At 46.8% G+C, this 21,955-nt stretch overlaps 1 protein-coding gene across 1 annotated transcript in view; it reads right to left on the bottom strand.

Moving 5' to 3' along the window:
- Positions 1 to 18,143, bottom strand: part of RETREG1 (reticulophagy regulator 1) — a 121,473-nt gene extending 103,330 nt beyond the window's left edge. Inside the window, exon 1 of the mRNA XM_031443421.2 lies at positions 17,806 to 18,143. Coding sequence (XP_031299281.2) covers positions 17,806 to 18,128 — 323 coding nt within the window. The 5' untranslated portion in view covers positions 18,129 to 18,143. The remainder of the gene's footprint in view (positions 1 to 17,805) is intronic.
- Between the last annotated feature and the right edge of the window lie 3,812 nt (positions 18,144 to 21,955).

Genomic DNA, 21,955 nt, shown 5'->3' on the forward strand with positions numbered 1-21,955 from the left:
GAGACATGTCTTCAGTTCCTCAGTTACCTGTTAACAGGTCTTTTAAAAGTGACCCCAACTCTGCAGGCGTCTACATCAGAACTTCGAATCTGGCTATTCTGATAAAGGAGAATGGGGGTTCCTTGGCAAAAGGCATTTTTTTGAAAAGCTTGGCAAAGGCACAATAGTGAGTCAAGACAATGTCCCGGGGACAGTGGGCACACTCAGTAACCACATAGCCCTGAAAACCAGTCTCCTTGGCCAGCAGTGATCAGACTTGTCACCCCACTGCCTTCCCAGCACTAACCTTGATTCCTACTTGTATATTCGTTGGTGTGTTCATTTGTTTCTCATTTGCTCCCCCTGACGCCAAATCGTAAAGCTCCACATGAGGTCACTACCTGGCCAATTGCAGGTGCTGGATAAATGCGTCTTTGATTGTTGCTCATTCCATATTTGTTGAATGAATGAGTCAATTAATGTAATTAAATAATCATGCATGTAATTAACGTACTCCTTAATCATGAGCTCCCTACAGCACACTATCAGAACAGCAACAGCTTGCCAAAACGGAAAAAAATCACACACACGTGGGGAGCATGAAAATGTCTATAGTTTTTGGAGAACTTTTGAGAAGCAAAAACTTCTCATAACATGGATGGCCCTTGGACCTTGGCTTAGGTTAATTTGTATCTCTTTGAGGGAAGTCAGTCTGGCTCTCCGAACTTGCCACTGTGCTAAATAAAGCCCTGTTGCAATGATGTGGTTAATCAGGTCAAGGAGGATGGTGCTCTGGCCAATGCAGGCGCCTCATCCCCGGAGGGTGGTTCAGGTCTAAGCCACCATGTTCACACCCACAGCCAATATGTGCCTGGGCTTCTTTCTAGACATCTGGGAGTCCCTCTAACTAGAAGCCAAAGATCATCACTGATATTCCGGGGACGATACCCAAGAAGGGTTCTTTTGTTAACAGCCACGCTTTTGAACGCCGCAGGCACGTGGCAAGCAATCACGGGCTCACAAAGCCTTAAGACCTACACCTGTCTGCACCAGCCAAGCTCCTAGGGGCAACATTAGAGCTGAAATCTTCAGTGATGTTATTAAAAGTCATAATTTCTAATGGAAATTATCAGTTTCCACTTTGATAAATGAAAGCTAGCATTCACTAACACATGTGGGTTAAAGAAACAGGAGAGCAGTTTACAGATCATGTGTTCCATTTCCACTGGATTATATTTTTTTTAATCTATTCTAATGAACTTAGAATTTGAGCCAAAAGTGAAACTCTACTGTAAATATCTTTAAATATTTAGATATCATTTATAAGAAAATGGTTAAAAGTTTATAGGTACCACTTTTTCATAAACTATGATAGTAAACTGGTTAAAGTCCCTCACTAAAACTTTCTGACATTACACACGACATAACAAGGCAAACTGTTGTTTTTAATTTACCCCAGTGGTATGTGGAAGTAAAATTCATAAAATGTACATGTACCAAGAAAATATATATTCATTTCTAAAAAGATGAGTCAACAGATGAAGTAAGGTTTCCACACGACAGTCAATACCCCAAGATATATCTATTCACAGTACGGGAATTGAACCGCAGGAGGAATTTCAGATAACGTCCCTTCCTCCAGCTTATGAGCCATTTCCTCCACTCACAAAGATGGATTTGGATTTTATGCAACTCAAGAGCAACTGAGCCCAAAATGAGAGTCCACAAGGCCCTCTTCTGACTCCTGGTGACATTCCCCTCTCAGGGGACTGGGGCTGGACAAGTCTGCAGCAGCTGTGGTCCTCTGTCCTAAACCCTGCTGTTTGGATAGATAGCTTTGGTCTTACTTTTACACTTTATTTCCCATGAAAGCCTGAATTCTTTTAAACACTGGGTGCCTGCATGTTTTTAGTTTGTGAACACCCTGTGTTACACGTACCAGCGACAGGCGAGCTGGAAGAGACGAAGTCAACAGCTCCTTCCAAAAAAGTTTATTAACAGCAAAAGAGCCCTTAAGCTGTGTTTGATAACAAATGTAACTATTAAAGTGACCATGTGGATGTTATTTTAAAATACCACCATGGTCTTGGTGGTATTTTAGCAAATTTTTAGCAAACTTATCAATCTGTAGTTCAGGAGCATATAAAAATATTTCCTTTTAATAATGAATGCATTTCCAAGTGACAAGAATTCTCCCTATGAAAGGTCTCCCAGGATGGAGTTACTCTCATTGTTTGAAAGAAGGTGGTGTTCTGTAAGTTGGATGGTAAACATCTTGTTTTGAGTAGATGTGGTCAAACATAAGCTATTACTCCTGAGAGTGGGAGAAAGTCTCCTTTTGTCAAAGCGACTGTTACAACCTCTGGTTCATTTGACAGAAGGTAAGAAGAATGGCCATCATTAAAAAGTCCACAAATGATAAATGCTGGAGAGGGTGTGGAGAAAAGGGAACCCTCCTGCCCTGCTGGTAAGAATGCAGTTTGGTGCAGCCATAATGAAAAGCATATGGAGATTCCATAAAAACTAAAACTAGAGTTACCCTATGATCCAACAATCCCACTCCTGGGCATATATCTGGAGAAAGCTCAAATTCAAAAAGATACATGCACCCCAGTGTTCAAAGCAGCACTATTTACAATAGCCAAGACATGGAAACAACCTAAATGTCCATTGACAGATGACTGGATAAAGAAGTTGTCATATAGGTATACAATGGAATACTATTCAGCCATAAAAAATAAAATAAAATGGTGCCATTTGCAGCAACATGGATGGACCTGGAGATCGTCATACTATGTGAAATAAGCCAGAAAGAGAAAGAAAAATATCCTATGATATCACTTATATATGGACTCTAAAAAAAATGACTCAAATGAACTTATTTACAAAACAGAAACAGACTCACAGATATAGAAAACAAACTTATGGTTACCAGTGGGGGAAGGGGGTGGGAAGGGATAAATTGGGAGTTTGGGATTTGCAGATACTAACTGCTATATATAAAATAGACAAACAACAAGGTCCTACTGTGGAGCACAGGGAACTATATTCAATATCTTATAATTGCCTATAATGAAAAAGAATATGAATAGGAATATATATATGTATGTATCACTGAATCACTATACTGTACACCAGAAACTAACACAACATTGTAAACTGACTATACTTCAATAAAAAAAAAAAAGAAGAAGAAGGGAGAGTGCAGTCTGGAGCACATGCCTGAAGCTCAAAGTGAGCTAGCAGTTTCTGAGGGGCCTGGCAATTCCTGGAGAGATCTAGACCCTCAAGATCCCCAAAGACTTGGTTAGATCAACTCAGTAGTGTCTCCATGCAGGCCTGTAAAATACGCGGGGCGAGCCTGCCCTCGGGAAGACCATGACTCCGCCTTCCTAAGCCTCCCCGTGCTCACTGCTCTGACGCTGGGCGCTGTGCAGCTTTTAAAGGGGCTGCGTTGTCACCAGCTCACTGTGGGGCCTTGGGACGCAGCTTCTTCATCTACAAAACGAAGTGGTTAAACTGGAGTGAAGATTCCCAGCCTTTTGCTTCATCCACCATCAACAGGAAAGGTTTTAGCTGCTAACAAAATAAACAGCACGGCGGACTCGGTCAGACCTAGTGCAACTTGAACACAGAGATAAACCTCTTCACCAGCTGTCTGAAGTACTGAAAGCAGATCAGGACCTCCAAAGAACCAGGAAGCTCGGGGTCCTAGATGATTTTCCTTTTACTGTTAGGGTCCTCGGTGACTTTCACAGATTCATGCTATGGCTGACACCTGCTGGTCTGGATGCCCATCCAGGGGCTCAGTGCCACGCAGATCAGCAAAACAAACAAAAGTGCCAGTGTGGCTTTTTGGAAGCCGACCAGCTGACAGCAGCACCTACGTAGCATTCAGCTCCAAACCAGACCTAGAATGTAAACAGTGACACTCCTGACACGATGCATCCTGGCCTGTGACAAGTCAGGACACTATTCGTTCTGAGCACTGTGCTAATGAGGTCAAGGAATGAATTCTCTTGGCCTTTCAGTTCAATTAAGCCCAGCCCAGCCTAGGATTGCAAGTTCCCGCACAGGCAGGTCAGCTGCCGGGCCTGCCACCCACCCCACAGGGCACGACTCAGCCAAGCCCATGGGAGCCAGCCAGGGCAGCCTCCCTGCACGATTCCTGGGGGTGCCACTCACGCACCTGTCTGTGCAAGTACCCCGTGGAGGCACGCGGAAGCCCTGTGTTCAGTTCCACCCACCTAGAGAATGGACCACCAGAGTCACAGGCAGCTTTTACCGGGCAAGTGGGCAAGCAAGGCAAAAAGAAATGCTTCAAGCTTGCCCTGAAGATCTAAAGCGCGAGCTATAATGACACAGCAGACAGGCCGACTCCTCACCTAAGTACTGGCAGTCATAAACCAATAGCTGGACCAACTACAGACCATCCACAAGAGACTGGGCACTGGGAGGATAGCCATCTGCTCAAAGGCAGCGCTGGAAGCAAGCGAGAAAGGAGGGTGAGGCTTCAAAATTCAAGGGAAAATTACTCCCAGCCCAGAATTCTAAACCAAGCCAAGCCAGCAATCAACTGGCAGGGTGGGATAAAGATATTTTCTGCACCCAAGTTCTCAAAACATGTACTTCCTCTGCACTCTCTCAGCGCTGGCGGCTGTGCTCTCTCAAGACGGAAGAGTTCACCGAGAGAGTCCAGTAACAGAGAGAGCAGGCAGATGTGACAGCCGTAGAGCAAACACAGGAAAGCCTTAAACCATCGCGAATCATCTCCAGGAGGAGAAACGGGGGAGCTCCCTGTTCAGGCCGCTGACTCTCCTGACCCCGTTCTCAGCAGGGGTCCAGGGACCGAGGCCCCCACACCCGGGAGAGGGATGACGACGCAGGCGTTCTGCGGGGATGGCAGGCCCAGGGGACAATCACACTAGACCAGAACAAGGGGGTGAGGACTCCAAGAGGGATGGCTCCCGGGGAAAGAGAGACACTGAAATGTGGGCCTGACAGGTTTGACCTTTATTGAAAGGAGCTTTCCAGAAATGCTAGAGTTAAAAAGATCAAATAGAAAAAAATGCTAAGAGTAACAGCAAAAAAGAGCTGTACAAGAAAGGGACTGTAAACGTGGGACTCTCCTTAGCTCCTGGATGAACGATGCTTACTTCATGACTGAACCCCAAATTGTGACAGCATTAGAGCAGACAGAGGAGAAGGATGTGTATGTGAATTGGATGGGCGGGAAAAAATGATGATTGCTAAATCAAGAAGCGGCATTTTAAAAAATTTTGCAATCATGTGTGGCAATGGGTGTTGACTAGATTTATTGGGGTGATCATTCTGCAGTATCTACAGATACTGTCACTCTGTTGCACACCTGAAACCAATACATGTCAGTTATACCTCAAAAAACTTTAAGAATGTAAATGTAAAATAAATGTAAAAAAAGGCACTTTAAGGATATTATTCAGAAAAGCTTAAACAGAGCCATAAGCAGAAAGTTTAACAACAGCTGCCCTGAGAAACAGGACTGGGAAGCGGGGAGACGTGGGATAAGAGACTGCTCTGTTTTCATTAAAAGTCTGGCAGAATTCACTGATCTAAGGGAGAGAGAAGAGAAAGGCGATGTTTTATTTTCATGTATAGTGTTCTCCACATTATGTACTATACATTCTGCAGTCGTAGCTTCATTTTTTTCTTTGACCAAAGTGGTATGCAACAAAGTTTTAGTAAGTTCTAAGAATGAGGAAAACAAACAGGCAGAAAAGTAAAATATCTTCAAATTGTACAAGGTGCCATGAAAGATACAGGCAGATCTGAAACTGAAATTAACGCATAGGACCCACCGTGGGCGGGTGGGGGACGACCCCACTAAGGAGGTGCCTGTGAGACTGACGGCAGCAAAGGGGCCTTGGAGGAGACGATGCGAAGAGACAGAGCCTGGAGGTGGAAGGAGGGGCCTCAAGAGGCCAGAAAAAGCTGCAAACAGGGCTGGATGGCTTTAGCGATGAGCCAGAAGAGGGGCAGGATGGTCTGGGCTCTCCTGACACCCTCCTGTGTGCCTTCCATAAAGACACCACCATCTGGGCCAGCCCAACAGCCCAACCCCACCCAGGGAAGGGCAGAAGTGCTCCTTCAAAACGAGATGTCATTTTCCCAGATGCTAAATTGACCCAGGCTCACATCCAAGCTACACTTCTTTCAGGTACACACTGTTCTACACCAGCGAGCGAGCTGGCAGCCAGCACAATGGGCAAGAGTCCACATGGCATTTTAACTGAAGAGAAAGAGCCATCCCATGTCAAAAGGGCCGACACAAAGGGAACTGAGCTATGATGAAGTGGGACCGCTTGACAGCTGGGAGAAACGCACACCCGGCTTTGGTCACTAACGCCTACAACGGCAAACACCGGCGGCAGGGCAGAGCTGTGGCTGGGGTCGAAATCTGACTTGTAAAAATTAACTTCTTTTCACAATAAAAGAAAATATAATCACTATTTTTGTTATTTGAATATATTATATATATTATATATTAAATTCAATAAAACAAAGCAGCTCTATCCAGCTATGTGGGAGGCAGCAGATGTTTTAATTTGAGAAGTAAATTAACTTTGTCCTCCAGAAGACCGAGGGGCTAAGTCCTATAAAATCACGCTCTCATTCTATGGTGCAACCTCCCTCTGCAGGAGAGTCTAGTTTCCTGGGGGAAGGACATACAGGGGCCTGGCCCAGCTCTGCCACAACCTGTCATCTGGGGGCAAGTGACTCAATCACCCTGAGCCTCAATAGCCCCCTCTGCACAATGGGGCAACAATCCCCACTGGGTGTGTGAGAACCACATAATAACTCCCTCGAGTGCCCAGCAAAGCAGGAGCCCAATAAACAGTCATTGTTAAAACAGCGGTCACTGCAGGAATCACGAAATGAAATCACAGGAAGTGTGTCCCAAAATTTGTCAAAAGAGGATTGGCCTGTTATATTTGACAGCCAACGCAGTTTATCTAGAAACCCAGGGGGCCCACATGGCCACAGCGTGGGTGAGCTCTGTGTCATCTGAGTGTCTCTCTCCAGTGGAAGGTTCAGCCCACGTGTGGCAAGGACGGAGGTCCTTGCCCCGTGGATTCCAGCTCTTTCTCCGGTTCTAAGATGCCATCCGGAGCACACAAGTGGCCCCACCTCACTTAACCTGTTTTCACTTAGGGAGGGCTGCCTTCATCCCCGAGACAAAAATACTTCCTTCCCAAATAAACTGAAAGCAGCAGAGAACAAAGAACCCTGGAAACACCTACGAGCTGTATGCTTCCAAAAGCATGTCTGTAATGACATGTGGAAACATGGACACATGTGATCTCGCTTCTTTAGCAAATGGGAAACTTCCCCCAAAATATTTACTGTTAAACTCATACAGTTTGGGGGGGCAGACCATAGTACTAAATGTGATACTATTCCATAAAAATATGCATCTTGAAAAATAACTGGTCTATGAAGACAAAGCTGTAAGCATGGGACCCTGACACAGATGTATTCACTGAAGAAATAGCCAAACATAAACCCAAGAACACAACGTAACAGAGCGTTTCCCCCCAGACATTTGTGATTTCCTGACCCTCTTCCCCAAGAAAGCAACAGCCTGCCTCATCCTCCCGCGGCCTCCCCAGTCTCAGGAGATCATCCTCCCCCTTCTAAGGGAAATACACCTCCATGGGCAGGTGACTCCTGGCCACTTGTCCTCCAGGCGCACCCACCTTTCTCCCCGGCCCTCAGGTGTCAGAGGAGCCCATCCTCCCAGGACCCACCCAGGCATCTGCACGGTGGGGTTGGGGTGCAGAGAACGGCCTGGGATTGTACAGAAGGAGCGCACACAGAAACAACTAAAATGCAGCTTCTGACATTCAAAATCGGCCAGGTATTTCCTAAACTGCTTGAACTCCCACTGGCCAAGTCAGGAGCTGGCCTGAAGACCAAGTCCCAGAGGGGCCCAGGAGGACAGGGTGGGGAGTCTGGTCCCCCATGGAGCCTGAGTTATGCTGCTATAGCGGAAGGAGGCGGTGATGGGCTGGAAGGAAGGGAGCGTCCCTCTTTTCTTTTGGTTTGGTTTTTGGTGGGGGTGGGGTAGGAAGGTAACTAGCTTATTTATTTATTTTTTGTTTGATGGAGGGACTGGGAATTGAACCCAGGACCTTGATTGCTAAGCACGTACTCTACCACTGAGCTATACCCTCCCTATAGCGGAGAACCCACTTCTGGAGTGGCTGGGAAAGCCAGCCCTGCAGACACCGCTCTCACAAAGGCCAGGAAGGAGCATCTGCTGGTCGTGTCTGCGCTTGGCCCTCGGGAACACCGCCCTCTGGGATTCGCCGTGCTCTGACTCCCTGCCAAAGGTGCTTTTGGTTGCCCACCTTGGTAATGTCAGCTCCCTCAACACTCTCCCTAGGCTCTGCTCTCACAAGACCCAGCAAGGCTCCCTCGGGAACTTCACCACCCTAAAGCCTGCATCTCCAACACACCCAAATCCGCACTTCACTCCAACCCATCCCCTGAGCCTCGGCCCATATACCCAACCCTGCAGAGACTTATAACTTCAGCTGACGGCCCATGGGTTCAGCATACCCCCCGGCCAAAATTGCCATATCACTCTCCTCCCCCACTGCCCCAACCTGCTGTAACCCCAGTGGCCCTCATATTGGTTAATACCAGACACCTGTCATTCACTCTCGGAAGCTGAGTCATTCCCCCACCTCTCACTCTCCTCCCACCCAAGAAATTACTCAATCCTCTCAATTTTACCTCCACAGTCTCCCCACCCCAATGCTTCTCCTCACCACCACGTGCTCCTGCAAGGGCGTCCTGCTCTGTCTCTGGCCCCAAGCTCTCGCTCCCCTAATCTATCCAGGGGGCTGAGGGAAAGCCAACAAGCAGAATCTGGCACACTCACTGCATGGAGTTCTAAGCTAAAAGTAATGGTGTTCCCCCCTTGTTCACCCAGCCCCTGCCACACTGGACTCCATGTTGTTCTGCAAACACCCCAAGCCCACTCACCCCAGGGCCTTTGCACATCCTGTTCCCTCAGCCTGGAACATTCCACTTCGGAGGTAGCTGTTTGGATCATTCCCTATCTTATTCTTCAGGCATCAGCTCATAGTCAGTCCTTTGAGAGGCCAGTACTGACCACCCCAAAAAACAGCACCTCCTTGCCCCTCCCTGTCTCTTGTCCCTGCCTGAGTCTTCTCCAAAGCACCCAGCTTCTCCTAGCATGTGTATGTGTTTGTTGTCTTTGTTTCACCACTCCCACAATGAGAATATAACCTCCATGAGAAAGGGATCTTACTCTTTCTTGTCCATCATTACATCTTTAGCACCAAGAACAGTGTTGGCCACGCAGTAGACAATAAATATTTGTTGAATTTTTGAATGGAGGTCTTGGAAGAAAGGGACTAATATAACGGCACTTATTTTCTTTTGAATTGAAGTACAGTCAGTTTACAATGGGTTAATTTCTGGTGGACAGCACAGTGACTCATGCACTCATTCATTTATATATATATATATGTATTCCTTTTCATATTCTTTTTCATTATAGGTTATTACATGGTATTAAATATAGTTCCCAGCGCTATACAGTAGGACCTTGTTGTTTATCTGCTTTATATATAGTAGTGTGTACTTACAAACCCAGAACTGCCAATTTATCCCTCCCCACCCCTTTTCCCCCTGGTAACCATAAGTTTGTTTTCTATGTCTGTGAGTCTGTCTCTGTCTTGTAAATAAGTTCATTCATGTTCTCTTTCTTTTAGATTCCACATATAAGTGAAATCGTATGGTATTTTTCCTTCTCTTTCTGGCTTCCTTCATTTAGTACGACGACCTCCAGGTCCGTCCATGTTGTTGTAAATTCTCAACAAAATATTAGCAAACAGAATCCAACAACACATTAAAAAGATGGCACTTATATAAGGGTAATAAAGACTGCTTATTTGATACAGTCCAAATTCCTTAGCACAGTCCAATAGTAAATTCTTCAGAAATTGGCCCCAAAGTTTCTTTCCAACCTCACTTGTGGCTACTCCTTCCAGCACATAAAACCCCCTGCCCCACCCCTCCCATCTCATCCTGCCCCTCCCCCTCTATTTCTCCATCTATACAAATGAATATTTATGAGCACTACTGTGTACTCTGTTCAAGTTTCCGTGAGTTAGCTGTGCACCTAGCACATAATAGCTACTCAATACATATTAGTTCTTTCCCTCTTTTTACATACTGATCATCCTGTCTTTCCCCAATCTCTATATCCCTGTTTCCTGCCTAAGGAAATCCTATTGGTTCATCTTGGCCCATCTGTGATAATTTAGTGCTCACAGCATAACCTTAGAATTATTTGCTTACTAATCTGTCCCTCTCACCAGGGATCAGAATGTGTCTTAGTCATCGCTGTATTCCCAGCAGCTAGTAATGATACACCTCATTTATTTGTACTCATTTGGATCAATCAGGCAACTTAAAAACATTCATGCACAACAGGATAAAAAGGAAAAAAATAAGGGTAGCAAAGAGACTTTAAGGAAAAGTTATTACTCAAATAATGTGGCCATAAAATCGTGCAAAATCACTGAAGTTGAGCTTTGTGGTTATCACACTAGAGAAGAAAACCTGATGGGTTTCTAGAATAAGCATTAATCTGGTAAAAACTGCCCTGTTTCTTAGGTCTTCAACCCGCAGTTCCTGGTGCTAAGGGGTAGAGAACCTTCCGTGGGGACTCGTGAAAGATTTCCTGTGTCTCAGAATGAACACGAGGCCACCACGCAAGAAACGTTTGCTGAGTATAAACATTGCCCACAACTATTTTGAATGAAGTGAAGCCTTTCTATTTTGCAAGATCTTTCTAAACCAGCCCTACCCAACCCAGGCTAGGGGAGTAGCCTCTAGTCCAGCCCAGTTCACAAAACCTTTTCTGAGCATCTGCAATGTTTCAGATTCCACGCTGGTTCCAGGCATCCAAGAATAATCATCCATAGTCCCCACTCCCCGTCCTACACTCCTCGTTCCCACTCAGCATGAGGCAGGCGAGTCTCCCCAAGCTGACCACACCCAGTGCTCAGCCCCCATTTTCTTGGGTTTGTCTGATATGGGAAGCCCTCACTGCTAACTTTGCTTTTACAGCCACACCTTCTCTTTCAGGCCTATTCAGTAAGTTGCACAGAGCTTTCACCAACTATTCCCAACCCACCTGATACTCACTATTCCTAACCTGCAAAGCCCTGCAGAATGCGGCACACAATTTGGAAGTCTGGTGTGTTGTTTGAATCAGTTTGCTGAACCAGCCATGTCTCCCAAAGCAGAGTGTTAAGGTCTGAGAGATAAGCACAGACCTGGGACTTCTGGTCTACCAGCTGGGCCCAGCACCACGTGGGCCTGAAGCAGACACTCAGCCACGGCTCCTGAGGCCCAGATGGAGCTGAGATCAGGTGGGGAACGTGAGCTGAACAGGCTAACAGCCTGCAAAAGACCCCTCTCAACTCGGAAACAGCCCTCTCCCACCATCATTATTTTCTGGTGAAATCATTAAGTGAGATTCTGTAATATTGGAAAATGTAAGCCCTAATTGTTGGTTCCCACATCTGTCTTCTATTATTCTTTAGAATGATCAAGTTTGAAAAAAAAAAAAAAAGAAAGAAAGAAACACTGAATTTGGGGAAAGAGGATGTGGCTCACGGCCCAGGCCTGTGACCCAGGTTAGCACTGTGCTATCAAATACAGTAGCCACTAACTACATGTAGCTGTTTAAACTGAAGTTTAAATTCAATAAAATTAAAAATACAGTTCCTGAGTCACACTAGCCTCACCTCATAAGCTCAAGAGCCGCGACAGGCTAGTTGTTACCACACCAGACAGCACACACGTGCAGTGTTGCCATCACTGCAAGCATCCTATTGAACAGGTCAGAGTCATCTTTGATAATTCATTTAACTTCTATGGGACTGTTTCCTCTTGTGTTCAAAGGGAACACCTGCCTCACTGGCTGCTGTAAGATTTAAATGAGGTGCCAAATGCCAACATCCTTAATAATTTTAGTAGTTACAGTTTGACTAAACCTGCATATACAGTTATATACACAGGTATAGTTTAATGAAGGTAGCAATCATTAACAGTAGTGGCTGCCAAAGGAGTTACTATCAAGAATACAGAAATTCTACGTCAGGCCATGTGAATAGAAGGATGCAGTCCAGGACGACAGGGCAAACACACTCTGGTCAGACCATCTCATAAGGCTGCATTCGAGGAGGAATAAAGATAAACTGAAGCATGTCCAGAAGAGTCCGGAAAACGGTGAGTGGAGGGAGCCCAGAACTTCTCGGCCGGGGACAAGAAGACTCAGTAAAAATGGGGACAGAACGAATCTTGAAACAGACAAAGGATCATCCTATGGAGGGAGCCCAGATCTTGGGCAGCTGCACAGACAACCAAAAGGTGTGCTTAAGTCAGTGCAAGGAAAATATTCACTAGTCAGGGTTGTCCAGCAATGGGAAGGCTGCCTTCTGGAGAGGAGAGCTCGTGATCACAGAAAGTGCTCAAACGCAGCGGTTCTCAAATTTGAGTCACCTGGGGAGTTGGAGAAAATTCAGATGTTGAGCCCACACCTCTAGGGATTCTTGTAGGTGGAGGGTGGAGGGTGGAGCCCACCAACAAGCACCCAGGTGCTGGCCGTGATGAGACCGCTCTTTGCGGGGCGCTGCGCTAAAGCAAGCTGGCCGAACCCATCAGCGATGCAGAGAAGGGGCTCTGGACACCAAGCGGGAGCCGGGCCCTGCAGCTTTCTAAACCCACTCTAGCGGACCCCCAGTGGGTCCAGGGCATTCCAGACTGCGTGAGTGCCCAGCCTGGGACACAGCAAAAGCCACAAAGCCCACGGTCTCCCGCCAGGCAGGCCCCTGTGTCACCATCTCGGGCGAATCACTTCCTGGCAGTTGAACTCTTTACACGAATGGAAAGAAGGCAGCGTCCTCACGCAGCACCAGGTGCTCCGAGGAGAAAGGCCTGCTCTCCGACTGTGGGTTCAAAACTAAAGCACATCAGAGCAGCCACCTAGGCCGCAGAGCAGGGTGCCCTGGGAGGGCGGCGGTGGCATGCAGCATTCAGCTTCAGTACTGTGACCAGCAAGGAGACTAAGAAGAGGGACATTCTGGTCCAGGCCCTCATCTCCAGGGCCACTGCCACGTGGCCATACAAAGCACGGCCAGAGCCGGCCACCCTGCTCACCAAAACCAGACACCGCACACTAAGACTTCTGCCTGAATTTTTGCAGTAGCTTCATTTATCATGGCCAACCCTGAAAACAACCCGAAAAAAAACAACTGTAAACGAGTAAACCAATTGTGGTTGATCCCCAGAGCGGTGGACCAGTCAACAACAAAGAGAAACAAAGAACCGATGTGCCCAGCGGGGGTGAGTCCCAAAGCCTTACGCCGGGAAAGCAGAGCCAGGCACAGAAGACACCATGTTATACGGTCTCACTAATATGAGACTTTAAGGAAGACAAATCTAATCTATAGTGACGGGAAACACATCAAACCCGGGGCGGGGTCGGGGGCTGACAGGAAAGGGACTCAAAGAAATCTCTAGGAGTGATGGAATGTTCTAGATCTTGACTGTCTTTGTGGTTACATGGGTGTTTGCACTTGACTGCTCACTCAAGAGTGTGTACATATTATTGACTGCAAGGAGTCAGTTCTTTAAAAACAAAAGCAAATGGGCATTTTCTGTTTCATTGGGTTCGTTCTATTTGATGATGCGCTTAGAACTGGTGTCACTGGTTGCGTCTGGGAGGAAGCGGGCAGCCGGGGACAGGCGTGGGGCAGAGACCTCCGGACTGATTTCCTCTTTATACTTTTAAACTTTTGAACCGTGACTCGGTATCAGCCATTTGTTTTAAATAAATAAAATTCAAAATTAAGAAAAACAATTTCAAACATGTCCCTTATTGGTAAAAGGAGAGAGACCCAGCCCTAAGACTACAAGACTGTTGCCCACATCTACTCCAGGCTGTGGAAACCCTGCTTCTTGAGAAAGGCGCTCCATGGTCTATATTTTATCAAACTCCTCTGGGCTCTGAGTGAACACCGTTTTTTAAAGTATTATTATTTTAGTATTTTTCATAAAATATATCCAAGAATGTACACACATGCATAGTTTTTAAATAATTATAACTTGAACACCACATAACCACCACCACCCAAGTCAAAAAACAGAACACTGAACACCAGAAGCTTCCACGTGCCCTCTGTGATCTTCTCACTCTTCACAGAGATAACCACTCTTGTTCTTTTTTTTTAAACTGGGGCTCAATAATCATTTATAACTTTTCTTTAATCTTTTTTCTGTATACATATATATTTTTTATTGAAGTATAGTCAGTTTACAATGTTGTGTCAAAGGATAACCACTCTCTTGATTTTACAGATAAGAGTGTCTTTCTTATCTCCTGTCTACAAATCCCTAATTAATACTGTTTAGTTTTGTACATTTAAAAACTTTCAAAAATCCAAATCATTCCGCATATGTTATTATGTGCTTTCTCTGCCCCAAATCACATTTGTAAAATTCATCTGTGCTATTGCGTACAACTGTAGTTTAGTTGCATTGTTATATGTTATTTTATGATGGGGAACAAATGTACCACAATTTACTTGCCTAATAAAATATTCATGGATGTTTTTACAAAACATTTTTGGGTCCCACTGCCTATAGATAAAACAGGTCCAAATACAAAGCATGACATTCGAGGCAACCACTGCCCCCAGATGTCCTCCAGAACACCCACCACTCTCAACTCCCCGACTTCCTGCCACCAACTCACGCGGCATTGCATCAGTTAAATACATTGGATGAAATATGAAGTACAATTTCCTTAGGACTAGAATGCTGCTGACCATATGCTAGATCTACCCGGATCATTCCTGTCCATCAAATCTGATTCAAATGTGATCTCCCCATGAAGACCCCACAGTCTCTTCAATCCACGATGCCACCCCTCCCCCCAAACTGCAGCAAAACAAATGATTTTTTCTCTGACTTCTATCACACTTGCTCCATTCAGCCTCGAGTTATACCCATTTGTCACAGCCATGTCTCAGGTTTTGCCCTTTCAGTGCACAGCACTAAAATCTTGCAGGTAATGGGCAGGTAATAAATAATAGAGCTTTTGAACTCAAACTCAAAATCCTGAAAACATCTGCTGGTACCAGGTACTAAATCAAGCAAAAATGGGCATTTGAAAAGTTAATTTCCACAAAAATGAAATAACATCAAGGAAAGTGCAAACGTCGTCACTACTGCTTACAAGATTTGGGCTCCTCGTGTTTCTAACATTGATCTTTTTGTTTTTCTCATAAACATTACAGAGCTTAAGAGTTCCTGGGACACAAAATGTTAAGAGTGTCACATAATTTAAGATCGCTTGATAAGAAGTACCCTATTTAGAGAAAAAAGTCCTTGAAAAGCATTTTAACCTCAGAAGCAACAACAGGGAGAAACTACAACATTTTAGTGAAATTAATAAATAGGTCAGAAATCCCAATTAACAAGTACTTCAAATTTAAAAAGCAGGACTATTATCTTTCTGTCAAAGAAAATACATGCATGGAATGTAGATCCTCCAAACAAGAGAAGAAATAAAACAGATTGGATTGAATGCCTGGCCATTGTTTGCCTCCCCATCAGACTTATTTACAAAAATGGATGGAAGACATCACTCCCAAATAATATCAAATATGCCTTTCGATTATTTTATGTAAAAATCTTCCTTTTCAAAAGATGTTGTTAAGAATACATCATACAAAAAATGCTTGCAAGTCATATTACAGAAATGAGGCTAAAGTTAATATGAAAAGAGCTCCTACATATCAATAGGAAAAAGTCCAATGGCTCAACTAAAAATACGGACCCAAATTGTTTGTAAACTGACAATGCAAAGAAAAGATAATTATAATGGCTCTTGAACATAAGGAAAAATGCTCAATCTCAGAGAAATGCAAATTAAAACCGTACTGTGATACCTTTTTCACCTGTCAGATTTGCAAATTAAAAAGTTTGATAAAGATGCTGTTGGCAAGGATATACAGAGAAACAGGCAGAGACTTAGAAGTGCACATCCTCTCTGACCCAACAATTCCACTTCTGGGAATTCATCCTACAGAACGCTGGTTCATATGCAGAATAATGCACGTTCTGGCCATTAGCTATAACACTGTAACAGCCAAAGTTGGGAAACAAACATAGTCCATCAGTAGAAGACAGGTTAATTGGTGACATCCATACAATGGAATTCTATGCAGCTGAAAAAGAATAAGGAAGTGCTCCCCAAACTACACTACGAAGAAAAACAATCCTTAGAGTATTCCACAATTTGCACAGAATAGTGTGTATTTGCTGAAATATGTACTATCTGGAAAGATACACAAGAGACTGGTAACACTGGTTGCTTTCTGGGAGGAAACTGAGACAGGCCTGGGAAAGAGATTTACAAAGTGTTTATTCTTCTGTACCTTTAAACGTTTGAACTGTGAGGCTGCTATTTTTAATAAGTAAAATTTAAAATTAAGAGAATTTTAAGAACATGTCCCTCACTGGTAAATGAGGGAGACCCAGCCCTAAGACTATTGGACTGTTGCCCCATCTAACATCATATACTGTACCCTCCTTGCTTGAGTGCTCGCTGTAACTTCCTAATAGGTTAGAGAAATATGGAATAAACTCTAGAAACACTGATAGCTAAGATTCCCGAAGTAAAGTTAATTCATATTCAGGGGCCCTGATAAGAAACAGCCCATTTCAAGAGAAGACCAAGACTAGCACAGATCTGCAGAAAAACCTCCAGGTTAAAGGAGCTGACCTAGAAAGCAGCAGGCTGTGGATGTGTCGTCAGGTTCTTTCCTAACTTTAAGGCTAAGAAATCTATGTCCTGTTAACAAGGCCTCCGTTGCTGAAGCTCTGCTTATTCGGCTGTGTGTGCGTGTCATGCTTGTTAGGAGGACACAGTTGCAAACAAAGAAGGCTTTGCTCCACCCTCCATCAGGCTGGTAACAGATGACAGGGCACACAGCCTTCCATGAAGGCGCCAGACACTTTCTCTGACTTTAGGGGTGAAGGGCGCTTTTCGAAGAGAAAAACTTGTGGATCAGGGACTTTTCAGAGAATGTCCCTGTGTATTCTCTCTGCTCTTCACCTAAAAAGACGACTGGTTTCCACACTGTGCACACCTTGGGGGCGGGGTGATGGACAGAATCCACCTGTTTGCCTCCTGTTTTCTCATCAGGGAGTAATGACAGTAAACCCAACCCTCCAGGGAATGGAAAAACAAATCGTTCATTGCCCATCTCAGGTCGCTGATGGAGAAGGCTCAGTCTCCAGCGTGTACCTAAGCTGGTCCAGATATGCCGGCTCTGGTTGCAAGAACGCATACAAGTTCAAGTGTATTTGGTCCCGCTGATTTTGGGTGAGCGGGTCAAGACCTGAATGTTTCAGAAAGCAAAGGCCAAGTGCACTCTGGGCACACCTGTCGGCCCAGGTGCAGGCCAGTCAGCCGGTCACCTAGCCTTAGAGACGAGATACACACACACAGGATGACAAATGTTTACAGAGAAGTGCATCTGGAGGAAAGTTGAAGTGTGTGTCTACCTGTTTGAGAAAGGTGGCCGAGAAAGAGGGCCAGGGCTGAGACCTTCCTCCGCAGGGTCCGGCGTGCATCCCCCGGGCCGCCCCGGCACCCCCTCTGCCCGCCCCCGGGCGCCCCAAGGTCACCTGCCCTCCCCCCGGGCATCCCCACCCACCCCGAGCTCTCACCAGAACAGCATGTTGGCCCCGACGAAGGCGAGCAGGCTGCGCAGCGGCCTCTTCCAGCTCAGGAGCTCGTCGGCGCGGCAGCCCAGCCACAGCACGGGCTCCCCCAGCAGCCAAGTCACCGCGGCGGCCACCCCGCCGGCGGCCTCGTCCACCTGCCGGCCTGCACCCGCCGCCGCCGCCGCCGCCGCCGCCGCCGCGCCTTCCTCCTGCGCTTCCTGCAGCTGCTCCTCAGAGGGAGCCCCGGGCGGCGGCGGCGCCTGCTCCGCGGCTGCGGCAGCCGGGCATCCCTGCTCGGCGTGCTCCGGGGGCGCCGGGCTCGCCATCTTCAGCGGCGCTGGCGGGCGGGGACGGGCGCGGGGACGGGCACAGGCACGCGCGCGGGCGCGCCTGGGAGTCGGCGGCGAGAGGGCGGCGGGTCCCGGCGCGGGGCGCGCGGCGCGGGGCGCGGGCAGCCGGGTGCCTTGTGACGTCAGCCCCCGCCGCGGCGGGGCGCCTCCCGGGGGAAGTGGGTGCGGCCAGGTTCGCGCCCGGCGGGGCGGGGCGGGGCGGGCGGCCTCCCCCGCGCCGGAGAGCGGTGGCCTCGCCCGGGACCGGGGGATGCCTGACCCCCTTTCCCCTTACAGCTGCGGGGGGCGGCGCAGTAGAGGACCGCCGCCCGCCGGCCCGGTCGCTCATCTTAAAGGGCAGAAGCACTTGGACATCCTCGCCTCTCGAGCCAGGGCCACTGATCGCCCATCCTGCGGCCTGAAAGGGCGCGGCGGGGCGCCCCTTACTGGCGGCGCGTTTCAGGCCCCGGCGACACCCCCCAGGCCCCAGGCCCTTGCAGGGACAGTCTGCACACCCACCGAAGAGGTCTTCAGTGCTCTGGGAATAATAGCGTGATGATACAATGGTTGGACTGAGAAAGGAAGACAAAAACATTTGGGGTCAATGCAGGAGCGTCTAGCTCTCTCGTTTTACACGTCAGGAAACGCCAGGCCGCAGCGAGGGGGGGCAGGCGCTTCCTCTCGCCAAGGCGTCTGGCCCCCAAGTGCGCGCTGGTTTCCCCGCAAGGGAGCGGGGAGCGGAGAAGCAGAACCCCTGCGTGTCACGCAGGTTTGACCAGCCTTGACTGCAAACACTTCAGAGTCACTGTGGTCTCCGTGTCACAGTGGGCTTCAGGACAGGGTCAGGCGCTGTGAGGTGGGGTGACGGGAAATCCTGGGACCTGCCACACGGCTTCACTGGCCCAGGTGCTTCTGGGTGAGGGGGTGGGTCGGTGGAGAAGAGGGGCCAAAGCTATGCTCACTTTTCACTATTTGCATTTTTTTTGTATATATATATTTTCTACTTAAGTATAGTCAGCTTACAGTGTTGTGTCAATTTCTGGTCACTATTTGCATTTTTAAAAATATTATATTCTTTAATCCCCATTCTTACTTTTTTCTAGAATAAAATGCCCCCCCCCTTTTTTTCCCCTAGACTAAAATGTCCTTTCCCCTATCCAGAGCCTTCTACCTGTGATGAATCAGAGCATCTTGTATCCTCTTGGAGTTCACTAGGGCCAACCAACCTCCTTTTACTAGGTGGATGGGGCTCATTCCCAGAGCAATTAAAGCCAGTTACTTCCAGGGAGCCTCTGGACAATGTTCTCTAATGTTCAGCTGGGTGGTCCTTATATATGCTTATACCTTGGGGAACATATACATAGAAATTCATTGATTTGTACCTTGCAGGTGTGTGCACTTTACATGTGTTATACCTCAAGAGAGGATATTCCTGTTCCACTCAAAGGTTGCTTGAGCACCTACTGTGTGCCCCACACATTGCTAAGCTCTGTGGGTGTGGCTTCCACCCACAGGATGCTCACAGTTCAGGGAGGGACCAGTGGTGGCTGTGATAACTACTGGGACGGAAACAGTCACTCAGAGCTAAGCTTCCTTACTTAAATCCTGCAAAATTAGGGGCGGAGTGAGGAAGTCAGGTTTCAGGGGTTTGAGGGAGTAGATGGCATCTGCACGAATTGTAAGGAGGAGGGAAGTTAAAAGGGGGTTGGGAAGAGGAGGCAATCATTTCTGTCAGGAGGGAGATGACCACAAGGGAGCGAAGTCGTGGACTTGCAGGTGGAGGGGCACGGTATATATATTTGCAGCACATCACCCAGGCCTCGACTGATCCTCTAGAGGCAGGAAGTTTGGTGTTTGACCTGCAGGCAATGCAGATTCTCCCATGTCTGACTTGTTTTTGAGGAGAATCATAACAGCCCGCCACAGTGGCCAGGGAGGCAATGAAAAACCATGTGGGAAAAATGCAGGTAGTTTTCCCACAAAAGAAACACTCTTTCCCCAGGTATTCTCCCACCTTGGCCCCAGTGCAGGAGCTTCTGAAAGATAAATGATGCTTTATTGCATAATCTGGCCTTTGTTTAGCACTGGATACAGCCCAAGGGGTGTGATATTCTGAGACTGGTCATTGGACTCCACAGCTGGAGGGAAGAGTTGCAGGGCAGAGGCCATGAGGACCCTGATCACCACATTGTCCAAACCAGCATGGCTGTGCTTCCAGAAATGTGCAAGATCCTGCACGGTCCTCCTTCCCCCCAGTTCTGATTATTGTTGTCAGGATCTGTTGAAACAGCAAAAGCTGCTGACAACCAGGACACAGAAAAGCTGAATTTCAGTTGCTATGTGTGGTTCACAGTACTTATTATCTCCATTTAATGACAAAGCTCCCCACTCACAGCTCTGTGAAATCTTCCTTTCTCTCTCAAAGTTACTATGGGAAAAAAATGATACACAAGACTGTTTTGCACAAAAAGCTTGACTAATTGCTCTAGTCGGTCTTTTTCACCTCTGATCTCTAATAATTACTAACAAATAATGTCACAGGAGTAGACGCTGGCCTAGACACATACATGGGAGCTACTGGGCGATTTTTCTTTAATTATCTCTGTGGTTCATGAATAATGTATGCAGTGCTAAGGCTGTATGAAAATAATGCTAAGCAAGCTGAAGAGAAACCTTGTCCCCTGGTTTTCAACAACATGTCACATTTAAAACTCCCGTGGATAATCTTACCAGTTAAGATTCTCTTCTGAACTTTGCATCTCCATATCTTGGGAACAGAGTGCTTAACACTAATGAGCTAGATGATTTGAAAATACTGATCTGAGGAACACAAGAAAACTGGAAATGTGTCAGAGGACAAAAAGAGAAAGGGAAAGAGAAAACAGTTGTCCCCGCTGAATCTAAGTGACAGTTTAGAAAAATCCCAGCCAAAGAAAGCCAAAATACACAGAGGGACTCTTAAAAGAGGCCACGCACCTTTCTCTTCTGAAAGTAGCTAGAAAGCTTGTAATAGGAGAGAAAAACAATGAATAATTAAGCCCTACTCCAGGAGGTCACATGGGCGACACTAAGCTAAGCCTTAGAATGAGAGGGAAATGCCTATTTTTTCCCCTAAAATGTCTCATGTTAGACTCCTGCAGGAGGTCCTGAAGGGAAGAAGCACCCGTCCACGTTGTATTGTACTCATCCTGCAGATAATCATTGTGAAAGCTCTTCCGTCCTCCTACCTTATTATACCTTCTAGTCTGTGTTCTGATTTTTTCCGAATTTTTTGGTCACTGAGCCAAGATTGCCTAGAGAGTTCACTCTAAGCGGAGAGAAATAGGACCGTCCCACCACAACAGCAGTGACAGAAGACGTGGAGAGGAAGATGCTGGCCAGTGCCCGAGGCCCAGCTCACAGAAGGAACTGGCTGTTTCTGTTTGGGGCTGACTGTTTGTTGTGCTTATAAGAATTGGAATATCCGAACCAGAATAGTCTGTGTTTCCCAAGCCTCCTGTAAGGGAGGTGCCTACTAGAGATGAACACCCAGGTGGTGGTCAGCCACCCACAGGTTTAGGTATCAGTCTGTTAAGAATACATAAAAGAGCTTTTTTAAATCTTCAGGATGGTTCAGAGAACGGAGGTCACACCACAACAAGAGTATATCCTACCTACAGCCACACACATCAACACACACAAACACACACACACACACACACACACACGTCATCAGCAAGGATGATTTCAGGACATCAACTGCCAACGCCTTCCCACCAGGCTAGCAGCTACACTGCACTCAGCGGACTAGCCACCGTTCTGGTCCTGTCAGGGGAGGTCACCGA

Source organism: Camelus dromedarius, chromosome 3, assembly GCF_036321535.1.
Source record: "Camelus dromedarius isolate mCamDro1 chromosome 3, mCamDro1.pat, whole genome shotgun sequence".
In the NCBI taxonomy this organism is placed as follows: Eukaryota; Metazoa; Chordata; class Mammalia; order Artiodactyla; family Camelidae; genus Camelus; species Camelus dromedarius.